This window comes from Megalobrama amblycephala, linkage group LG2, assembly GCF_018812025.1.
Source record: "Megalobrama amblycephala isolate DHTTF-2021 linkage group LG2, ASM1881202v1, whole genome shotgun sequence".
NCBI classification, from domain to species: domain Eukaryota; kingdom Metazoa; phylum Chordata; class Actinopteri; order Cypriniformes; family Xenocyprididae; genus Megalobrama; species Megalobrama amblycephala.
The window spans coordinates 26,938,681-26,950,886 of record NC_063045.1 but is presented as its reverse complement, the minus strand read 5'-3'; the positions used below and the strand labels follow the sequence as shown (position 1 = coordinate 26,950,886).

General features: G+C 44.5%; 1 protein-coding gene across 1 annotated transcript in view; it reads left to right on the top strand.

The window, feature by feature from the left end:
* LOC125254249 (anosmin-1-like) overlaps positions 1–12,206 on the top strand; it is a 127,003-nt gene that overhangs the window by 83,523 nt on the left and 31,274 nt on the right. The window contains exons 4-5 of the mRNA XM_048168797.1: positions 369–573; positions 9,303–9,487. Of these exons, the coding sequence (XP_048024754.1) occupies positions 369–573; positions 9,303–9,487 (390 nt within the window). The remainder of the gene's footprint in view (positions 1–368; positions 574–9,302; positions 9,488–12,206) is intronic.

Here is a 12,206-nt window from a genome sequence, read left to right as displayed (position 1 = left end):
ATGTTTGTTTGAATAAAAAAGACACAAAAGAAACTCCATAGTCTTTCACCTATCTATGATGTAATAAATAGGCACATTCCACAACCAGTCGTAATCTGGGCTTGGTTTAAATAAAAGCTGTTTTTGGACTAACAAGGAAGCTTTCAGTTCAACTTACAGTATATTCTTGTAGTATGATGACCTGTTATATGTCAAAAGCTCAAGGAAAATTGATTTCTCAATTCATGACCCATTGAATTTTTCCAAGTGATCTATCCAAGTCATTCACAACCAAGACTTAATACTTACTTAATGTAATGTATATTGGGGCAAATATTTGCTAGTAAAATCTAGCCGTTTATCTTTGTCTCTCTTCCTTCGGCAAAAAGCATCACGAGTGTGTGACCAGTGCTGAGTTTCTACGATCACTGCGGACACAGAAGCAGGGAGACTGTCCTCCGCCCCAGAGGGCATCAGGTTTCGCTGCAGCCTGCGTGGAAGGCTGTGCGATTGACCACGAGTGCTCTGGCTTCAAAAAGTGTTGCTCAAACGGATGTGGCCACACCTGCCAGTCCCCGGCCAACCTTTACAAAGGTATAACACACTGCAGGGTGTGATGGGAATGCACCTCAGGTTATGTGGTGAATGGTAGCTGCATTTAACTAACATTACATGATTCATTCATTTCAAAATTGTGGATTGAAAATTTTTGCCAATGAATTTGATCTACAATAAAGAAAAGGGCTTCATTAATGGGATAGTCCACCCAAAAATGTACCTCTGTCATTATTTTCTCACCCTCATGTTGTTCCAAACCTGTATGACTTTGTATCTTGTGTGGAACATGAAAATATTTTGAAGAATATTGGTGACCAAACAGTTTCCGTTCCATTGACTTCCACTGTATGGACAAAAATGGTCTGTCACGTCTACCATCATTATTCAAAATATTTTTCATGTTCCTCATAAGAAAGAAAGTAATGTAGGTTCGAAAAAAAAAAGTTTAGAATTTTTAAAAATGGCTACTTCATCAGAATGGTATGAAACTCTGTGACTTTAGCGGCAGTTGCTATGTGACAAAAAAAAAAATTGTCAAAAAAGCTAAATGGTCATAAAAAAAGTCACACGTGTGTTGTTCACAATCAGAAATGACTGACTGCCATAGGAAATGAATGAGAAATATGAAAAATATTAAAAAAGAGAGCAATTTTGGGGGTATAAACTACAATTCAGCCATGATGCAGAAAAAACACACAGCAATGAAGGGGTGACACACTAAAATATCAAGAGTGCAAAATAGACTTGAGCCAGAAATTGAGTCAGAATTCCTTTTCAATTTGTCACATTTTTATTGAATTTTGATGTTATATGTAACAAAATGGTTTTCTCCATGTTCAGGTTTGACTGTAGTAAAATTAATGACACTTCAAATCAACATTTCAAACAAAAAATATCTAAACCTTGACAAAAAGTAGTCTTTGAGAATGTCAACATATATATATATATATATATATATATATATATATATATATATATATATATATATATACATTAGGGGTGCAGCGGTTCAGATTACTCACTGTTCGGTTTGTATCACGGTTTTAGGCTCACGATTTTGGTACGGTTCGGTTCGGTATGTGCTATGTTCAGGTAAAAAATTACTAATGTCAAATAAAAATAAAGAAAATATGAACAAATAATCAAACGGCACAAAGATACAAATAAATAAAGCTTTTAAGGTTTTTCATGTATCCAGTTTTCAGGTACAGAAATTTAATAAAGTAGCTAATAAAATGTAAAACAAGATTGCATGTAATCTTTACTATATAAATTAAATAAAGATCAGTCATTATTAATTATTAAGTTACTATTCAGTCATAAGCAATGAGTGATTTCCTTGTCTTTTGATGTTTGATTAACACATTCAGACAGCAGGAATGCAAGGGCTGCTGTCTCTTTAAGAAATAATACATGGATCAGTACAATCACGATCAGTGCGTTCTTTCGAGTGTATAAGTTCACTTAAGATATAACCGACTGTGCTTGCTAGGATACTCGCCAAGACTGGCATGTTGACATAATTTCGTGTGAATTTGTCCGTTTAAGCACAAGACTTGAAGCAGACCTCAATATTTGCAGGCTGTACACAAGCTTTCGCGTGCGCGCTTTGGATGAGTGCACAATTCTTCTCACAGTGTGCGCGTAAGTTCTCTTTCGTGCCTTGCACTATGTTTAAATTGGCAAGTCTAATTTAAACACAGATAGCAACGTGTGCTGTTCAGATCTCACCTTCACTCGCGCGCTATAAACTCCCGGGTGATGACGGCGAAAACTGGTCATATGTGCTGAGTATATGCAGCACTCGCATTGAACAAAGTTTAGGGGAAGCCAGAATGGATACCATCGACAGAAACATCCATTAGCGTAACTCTGTCTGTCTGTTTTATTTATTTTCTACAAACCATATTATAGATGCGTATGCGCATGCCAGCAGATATGAGATGAACCGCGGTTCAAGTGCGTGCCGAACCGAGAGTGCAGAAAGGTACGGTTAGATTTTTTTACAGAGAACCGTTTCACCTCTAATATAGCCTATACAAATCCACAACCTAATGAAATCTTCTTTATATAGAGCTATGAATCTAGTGGTTACATAATCTTTTGGAATCTAGGAATCTAGTGGCATTACAGATATTTTTCTTTTTTAACTCCTACCAGATGATACTAATATGCCTTCAAAAATTGGATTTTAAAGGCCTAATTATTGCATAAATATTAATTAGTAACAAAATTCTCTCAAAATAAAAAAGTATATGTATTATTGAACAAAAATATATTACATTGATTTAACTGAAAATAAAAATTATTGTTTGGTCACTTTTGACCACGAACAACACAAGTGTGACTCCAAAATGAACAATACCAGAAGGCTAAACCTGTAGTAAAGCACTTTTGTTTTAGTATATTTAAATACAGAAATACAGTTTAAAATGTATGAAAGGTGAGGCTTTTTAATCAGGGTATCTTCCGTTCATTCATGTTTTGATTTAATATTGAAATCAGAAAAATGAGAAAACCACACTTTTTTCTGTTTTTCATTTTTTTTTAAATGAAAACGAAAAAACGTACTCGGTTACTAACGTAACCTCGGTTCCCTGAGATACGGAACGAGTACTGCGTATGGGGAATTAATTCAACCATGCCGTGCCACGGCTGGGAACGATATAGCCTGTATTTGGACACATGGGAGGGGGTCCAAAAAGACAAGCGAGAAGGCAAAGCCTTAACCGAACCCTAGTTACACTTAAGGAAATAATTCCTGGGGTTGTGTGAGGCGGAACTCACCAGAGGCCGCTTAATCACACTGAAAGAACCCGAGCTTGCAAGGTCGGGACATCGAGATGATAGAATCTGACAAAAGTGGACGGCGAAGACCAGCCGGCCGCCTCACAGATGTCTTGAATGGAAACTCCGTTGGACCAAGCCCACGAGGAAGCCATTCCTCTAGTGGAGTGGGCCCTGACTCCTATGGGGCAGTCTGCACCCAGTGAGGAGTAGCACAGGTTAATAGCGTCCACTATCCAACGGGAAAGGCGCTGTTTTGAGACCGGAGACCCCTTGGTGCGGCCACCAAAACAAACAAAGAGCTGATCCGACTACCTAAAAGGCTGCGATCACTCCACATAGGTCCTCAATGCCCTGACTGGGCAGAGTAGCTCCAGCTCTCGTTCATCCACCGAGGGAGGAAAAGCAGAAAGCGAGATGACCTGAGCTCTAAACGGGGTTGAGAGCACCTTAGGAACGTAGCCATGCCTAGGTTTCAGAACGACCTTCGAGTCTCCAGGCCCAAATTCAAGGCATGCAGGGCTCACAGAGAGGGCCTGCAAATCGCCAACACGCTTAACCGATGCCAGTGCTAACAGCAGAGCGGTCTTTAGCGTTAAGGGCCTGAGATCGGCTGAACCCATTGGCTCAAAGGGGGTTCCCTTTAAGGCCCTGAAGACCAGTGAGAGGTCCCAAGTGGGAACGGTGAGGGGGCGAGGAGGATTCAATCGCCTAGCACCCCTCAGGAAACGGATTACAAGGCCGTTACGTCCCACTGATTGGCCAGCAATGGGAGCATGGAACGCCGCAATGGCTGCTACGTAAACCTTAAGAGTAGAAGGGGTGCGCCCCATTTCCAAGCGTTCTTGGAGGAAAGACAGTATGAAGGATACGTCACTCTCCACAGGGTCTATGTTGCGTGAGGAACACCAATCAACAAAGACAGACCATTTCTGGTCATAGAGGCGTCTCGTGGATGGGGCTCTAGCCTGAGAAATGGTATTTAGGACATCCCCGGGGAGGCTGGTCGGCTCCCATCGAGGGACCAGAGGTGCAGAGCCCAAAGCTCCGGCTGTGGGTGCCAGATCGTTCTGTTTGCCTGAGAGAGGAGGTCCCGTCTCAGGGGAATTGGCCACGGGGCTCTCAGAGAGAGCTTGAACAGCTCCGAGGACCAAACCTGGTTCCTCCAGAGCGGGGCCACCAGAAGGACTCTGTGTTGGTCATCTCTTATGCGCCTGATGACCTGAGGGATCAGTGCGATCGGAGGGAAGGCGTAAAGGAGCGTGCTGGGCCATGTATGGGCCAGAGCATCGACTTCTTTCGAGAAAAATGTTGGGCAATGAGAGTTGTCTTCTGAGGCGAAGAGGTCTATCTCTGCCCTCCCGAAGAACTCCCAAATCTTGAGGACTACTTGGGGGTGGAGCATCCACTCGTCGGAGGGGATGTTGCTCCGTGACAACATGTCTGCGCCCAGATTGTTCCTGCCAGGAACATGAGTCGGTCTGAGCGACTGAAGCCTCGGAAGAGCCCATTCCAGAAGACGTTTCGCCAGAGCGCATAAGCGGCTGGACGAGAGACCGCCCTGGTGGTTTAAATATGACACCACTGTCATACTGTCCGATCGGACTAGAACATGACGTCCTATCAAGTGAGTCTGAAAAGACTGAAGGGCCTTCATCACTGCTAGCATCTCTAGGCAGTTGATGTGTAGACGGCTTTCCTCGTGACTCCACCAGCCGAAGGCCGGTCTGCCCTCGCACACAGCGCCCCAACCCGAGTTGGAAGTGTCCGTTGAGAGCACTGTCCTTCGTGAGACCGCCTGTAAGGGTACTCCGCGCTTGAACCACGTAGGGTCCATCCAAGGTTTCAGGGCTAGAAGACAGGCCTGATTGACTTTGAGACATAAGCGGCCGTGCCGCCAGGCGCTGGGAGGAACCCGGAACTTCAACCAGTACTGAAGAGGCCGCATCCGAAGAAGGCCGAGCTGCAGCACCGGGGAGGCGGAAGCCATCAGCCCTAGTAGCCTCTGGAAAAAATTCTGAGGGAGACAGGCTTTGTTCTTGATTGAGGCCGTGAGCTGCTGAATCGCTAGAGCACGCTCCGGCGAGACTACTGCCGTCATACGGACTGAGCCGAAAACTGCCCCCAGAAACGAGATTCGCTGGGTGGGGCACAGCGAGCTCTTGGCTAAGTTGACCCTGAGACCCAGACATTGTAAATGGCTGAGGAGCACGGATCTGTGGTGTTCCAGCTCGGCTCGCGAACGGGCTAGAATGAGCCAGTCGTCGAGATAATTTAGGACCCGGATTCCCATTTGCCTCAGAGGGGAAAGCGCCGCGTCCATGCAATTGGTGAAAGTGCGAGGAGCCAGAGACAGCCCGAAGGGCAGGACCGTATATTGGTACGCCACTCCCTCGTATGCGAATCTCAAGAATCGTCTGTGACGGGGGGCTATCTGGATGTGGAAATACGCATCCTTCAGGTCCAGCGAGCAGAACCAGTCCTCGGGGCAAATGTGCGCGAGGATCTGTTTCAGCGTCAGCATTTTGAACTTCCGTCTCATGAGGGAGTGACTCAAAAGTCTGAGGTCTAGAATGGGTCTGAGACCACCATCCTTCTTGGGGACCAGAAAGTAGCGGCTGTAAAAGCCTGACTCGCTCTCTGTCGGGGAAACTATTTCCACAGCTCCTTTTCTTAGCAACGTCATAACTTCGGCTCGGAGGACATGTGCGTCGTCCGGATTGACCGAGGTTTGAAGCACAGAGAGAACAGGACGGGAGAGAGTTCCCTCGGAGGAGAAGGCGAGGCACGCGGGGGCTGGGCCGGCGTGAGCTCGCCTAACTCCGGGCGCTGAGTCGCTCTACCCCGCTGTCTCTTCCTGGCCGGTTCGCGGGAGGAAGGAGACGGGAGGGCGCGAGCGCCGAGAACGCCCTCCGTGAAGAAGGCGACCCGCGAGCGCAGGGAACTGAGACTCATGCACTCGCAGTGCGGGCATGAGTCTCCAGCAAGCGCGCCGTCCGCATGGGGCTTGCCCAGGCAGGCGACACACTCGCTGTGTCCGTCGCTATCGTGCAGGGGGCCCTGCACGTAGCACATGAGTGACGGGGCATCGTGAGACGCCGGTGCCGTGAAAACGGCAGTTGGGTGGCTCTTTGTAGAGCGGCGAGGGCCGCGGAAGCTCTTAGAAGCGGTGAAAACCGCTGAAATCGCTCTTTTAGAGCGGCGTTAAGCCGTAGGTGAAGCTCTCAGGTGGCGTGCCGGATGGCGGCAGGGGACGCACAGGAAGCGGCCGGGAGCGGGAAGCGGGAGGCGGCGGCTCGACGACAGCGCTGAAGCTGCAGTCAGTGAGGGCGCCGGCGCTGTCCTCAACCGGCGAGTCCAGGCGAGTCCGCCCATGGAGCCTCTTCAGACGGCGGCGAGAGCTGTCAGGAAGGCGGCGAGCTTCTTCGGCTTCAGGCGGAGATCAGCGAAGAGAAGTAGAGGTCGTCGCTGAAGGAGAAAACACTGAAATCCTATGGCGAAACGCCTGCTTATATAGCCCCTAACCCCGCCCATTTCGGCGGGAATATTCGCGCGCTTTGTCGCCATAGGCCGCGCAGCTATGCCGCGCCGTCATTGGTTCAACAACTTGTCTATGAGTGAACCAATGACGATGCAGTTACACTGCGTTATTGAAAAAGGCTTCAGCAGCGGGGAAAAAGGGAGACCTTTCCCCATACGCAGTACGAGTGAAGTATCGAAAGGGAACAAAAAATTGGCTTGATTTTTCTTTTTTCGTTCTGGGGTTGGAAATAAATAAGCAGTTTGAATATTCGATCTCTACATGTGGGCGGGAATGAAACGCCTCTTTCCGCTGATTGGTCAACCAGACGTCAAACCATGTCGTCATCAGTTGTTCATCGGTTCAGATCAACAGAATAAAAGTCCCTCGCTCTACAGCTGTACGGCTTCTTAACGCGTTTATTCTACATTTTATCTCTTTCTCATGAAATATTAATTTACTTTGCAGCTGCACACAATTACCCCCATTCTACAATGTTGGCACAATGCCTGTTTTATTGAAGAGACCAACTATTAAAATCTAGCGAAGCTGCTCAACGCACTGGGCAGCGAATTAAAAAGTGCAAATCAGTAGCCTATCGATGTAAATATCTGCAGCAGTCATAACTTTTGTTTTAGACAACACCCTGAGTTTTGTACATGGGTTGAATTTGAAATATATGAAAATATATTACATGTTATTAGTTCATCAAAGCGGTGCTATAGAGAGATGGACTTAAAATGCGAATTGGATGATTTGATGACAGAGGTGAACTTGTTTATGCCAATTTGAAATAGGCTATCACACATTAAAAAAAAAAAAGTAAAATAAATAAATAAAGGGAAAAATGTTAAAACAGTGTAAAAATAACCATTATAGTGCTCTCTTAAAAAGATATTAATTATATTTTATCAATATTAGGCTATATATCAAAACCCTAAAATAGCACTAACAATAATGAGATAAAGAGTATTTTTATAGCCTATTTATTGCCATCTGTCTGTGTCAGAAATTAACTGTAATTGATTTAATTGATTAATTGATTCTTAGGGGATTTTAGGATTTTTTCCTAATCTTATTAAATATGTATGCTTTCTTTAATGTTAAGTTCTTAAATTTAGTAATTTAAATTACAATATTATGATGCTATGTTACCAATTAAATCAGTATCAACCAAAGGCTTGCAGAGGTGGCAAAGAAGCACCACCTGAAGTTGCTTTTAGATTTATGAGTTGTTAGATTGCTCAGAGAGGGCAGTATATGTGTACGAATTACAATTGCATATTGTAATGCAATTAATGTTTTAAACATCATTTTGAATACAGAAAATTTTAAATGACAAAATGAAAAGATAATTGGATTATGAAATTAATGTCGCCAGTAGGTGTCAGCAAGTCATTGTGTCAGTGATTGAGTCATTTATTTAAGCGATTCGTTCAAAACGCTGATTCATTCAAGAATATATCAATTGGATCTCTATAATATTTTGGGCCATTGAATCACTCAGTCAACTGATTTGTTCAAAGACTCTGATTCATTCAGGAATGAAACACTGCTCTATGCGCTTGCGCTACGAGTCAGTCACACAACGGTTCTGAATTGGAAGTTTAGTTGGCAGAGAAAATAAAACACTGTTTTGTGTTACATTCATTAATACTCAAAATTAATGAAATAAACTCAGAATATTGCCTTAAACAAAAGTTATAACTTTAAGAAAAGGAAAAAATAGCATGCTGCCTATTATATAGGCTACATATATGAAACAGAAGGATAACTGAATATTTGACATTTCCTACACTACACAAAAACTCAAAATAGAATAGGCCTAATAGATATGCTGTGACTGTAAAATACACACACACACACATATATATCACATATATATATAGTTGTGTGCAGCTGCAAAGTAAATTCATTTTTATGAGATAAACTAATATTTCACGTGATGAATTAATGTCTACACTGAATTAAGCCCCGACTCTGCATCAGAACGATTTGTGTCAAGCCATTCACTAGTCTGGCTATTTGATGAGAAAGAGATTAAATGTAGAATAAACGCGTTAAGAATCCGTACAGCTGTAGAGCGAGGGACTTTTATTCTGTTGATCTGAACCGATGATCAACTGATGACTACATGGTTTGACGTCTGGTTGACCAATCAGCGGAAAGAGGCGTTTCATTCCCGCCCACATTTAAAGATCGAATATTCAAACTGCTTATTTGTTTCCAACCCCAGAACGAAAAAAGAAAAATCAAGCCAATTTTTTGTTTTTTCGTTTTCATTTTAAAAAATGAAAAACGGAAAAAAGTGTGGTTTTCTCATTTTTCTGATTTCAATATCAAATCAAAACATGAATGAACGGAAGATACCCTGATTATTGTCATACTCATTGTCCAAACAGTCTTCACTTGATTAAGAAAAACTGTTTTTTGTTTGTTTGTTTTGTTTTTTGCTTAGGAGTCCCTTTGAAGCCAAGAAGAGACATTTCCTTTTCAGAAGACCAGTACGGCCATCTGAAGGTGACATGGATGTCCAAGTTTAACGTCTCTGTTGAGCCGGTTATTTATATTCTTCAGAGGAGGTGGAATCATGGGATTCACCCCAGTGAGGACGAAGCATCGGCCTGGCAGACTGTTCTCATGGTAAATGACATGAGGCTGGATTAAGAATAAGTATAGAGTTTATTCAGATTCAGAGTAAGGACATGTGGGTTTGGGGTTTGAAGAGGACATCTTAAACCCAGTGTTACATATAATTCTTCAAACCTATTAACGTGTTTCAGGGATTCTTCTTAGAGAAAATGTCTCGGTTACATATGTAACTCTCGTTCCCTGAAGGAGGGAAAGAAGATGTCACGTTGAGTGAACCAACGAACTGGGAATCTCGCCAGAGAGACCAGTCTACTTTGAGTGTAACTTAAAGAGCCAATACACATTGGTGTCAGGGTTCTGTCACTTCGGTCTAGTTAATTTCTTGGTTTTGTGACAGAGCTCTGACACTCCCGTTCTTGTCGTGTTTTTGTGTGAGCGTACGGTCTCGAGTGTTCTCGGGGCCGTGCGCTCTCTTGTCTGCGTGCCTTGTTTCATGTTGGGAGCGTGGCGTTCGGATCCCAGCACTCGTGTCTAGTTTGGTTTCGGTTTCGTGTCGGGATTCGGACACTCGCGCTCCCAGTCCTGTCTTTATTGTGAGCGCACGGGTTGTGTGTACTTTCACTTGCCGTGCGCTCTTGTCTCATGTTTTGTGTAGCATGCGGTTATTCCACCTGCCGCGTGCTTTCATGTTGTGTTTTTGTCTTGTTTTGTGTGAACACGTGGCTTATGAGTTTTCATAGTCACGTGTTCATGTCTCGTCTTGTGTAAGCACATGGCTTGTGATTTGTCTTCATTGGCCATGTGCTTGTGTCTTTGTTTTGTTTGATGTGAGCACATGGCTTGTCATGTGTTTCTTTGTGCCATGTGCTCTCATGTCTATTGTCTTGACCCCGCCCACCTTGTTACCTCATTATTGGTTGATTTGCCCCACCTGTCCTCCCTCGTTACCTGCCTTGTTTGCTCTCCTATTTATTCTCCTTGTGTTTGCAGTCCTGTGCTGGTTCGTTGTCATATTTTCCCTGGTGTTTTCGTCAAGTCAAGCCGAGTCAAGTCATGTCTTGTTTTTTGTTAAGTCTGTTTTCCCCCACGGGGTAGTTTTTGTTGTGTTTTTGTTTTATTTTTTATTATTAATAAAAGCCCTCTTCCTTGCATTTGAGTCCTCGCTCCTTCCCTTCCATCCAACCTGACACATTGGCATGTGATTTTTGCATCTGACTGCCATGCCCTGCAGTGTGGGTATAAATAGGAAGCAGGTGCAACGCATATTAAGGTTTTCGCTGAGGAGCCGAGCCGGTGACCTGACTGCTCAGCGGTGGCTCAAAAATTGTGGCGACGGGACGTGACATCTCCATTCCCTAACGCAGAGAAGGTCGATCACTGCTGTTCCTGCATGACCCACTCAGTGAGACTTGCATAACACTGGGAAAGTGTGCCCTTTCTACTGTAAAGGAATGCTGCGGAAGCCACATCCTGCCACAGAAATGTCTTATGTGGACACATATGGACTAACCCCTCTTGCCCAGTTAGGAAGAAGGCTACACCTGACAGAGACGACAGAGCGGGCTCTGCCAAGGGAAAGACACAGGCTTCCTATTAGGAGCTATACCGTGGAAGAATTCACATATGGGATCCCCTCGGGGTCACTACATATGGGCACCCAGCCTAGAACTGGTTTTCAAGAATACGAGTGAAGGGCTGGCGCCGGACACTCCACCATGCCGGCTGCTGAGGGTGATGGAGGAACTCAACAGGGTTTGCCCAACAGGGAACTCTCTGGAGCAATATAAGCGCATACTATGGTGCAGCAAGCGGACACTAAGCAGAGGCCTCTCTGTGCTTCTACCCGTTTGAGGTGAGAACACAGGAGGACACCGGCTCAACACGAAGGCTATAGAATCTAGCGAACGTGTTGGGTGTCGCCCAGCCTGCAGCTCTACAAATATCTGTCAGCGAGATGCCACGTGCCTGGATGGCATCCACCATCCAGCGGGCTTTGTGCAGAGCGTGGCCGGCACAGAGAAAGCTAGGGCTGGGTCTGCCTTCTCTGGGGGCAGCGCTTGCAGGTTCACCACCGGTAGAGGTCTTCAGGGTCCAAAAATTCATACTCAAACCCGAAGAGACCCGTAAATGTGCTACACAGAACCGACCCGGGCCCGACTATTATTTGAAAGTTGGACCTGGACCCGTGCAGAACCGAGAAATGCCATAAATGTTCTACCCGGAACCAACGCGGACCCGTCTATTATTTGAAAGCTGGACCCGAACCCGGCCAGGAAGACACAGACCCAACTGGACCCGATTGGCACATAGGTCTATTCCACAGCAAATTGCTATTAATAAGTCAATAAACAAGTTGTGAAAATATCACCTGACTGTGATGCACAACACTCCTTGCCAAGAAAGTTACGTCCATGTTATTCCTCTCTTGCTGATTGAATTGCTTAATCAACTCATTATTCCAGCTTTAAAATCCACTTGCTGTCATGATGACAAATGCAACTTTGCAGTTTGTTGAATCTAGAGTCAACTCATATAATAAAATAACTTTGACTGCCCTTTTAAACTTTAATAACGATTGCTTGTTCAGTGACATGGCCGATGACGTTAGCATTACTTATTTGCGATTATTTTTGTGCTTTCTGAGCCGAGTCTGACCAAAACTTTAGATATAACAAGATGGTTCATTCATAATATTATTATAAAAATAGGAGAAAGAAAGTGCGCTCGCATGAGACTGCACATGCGCGTTAGCTGGAGCAACCTGAAACAT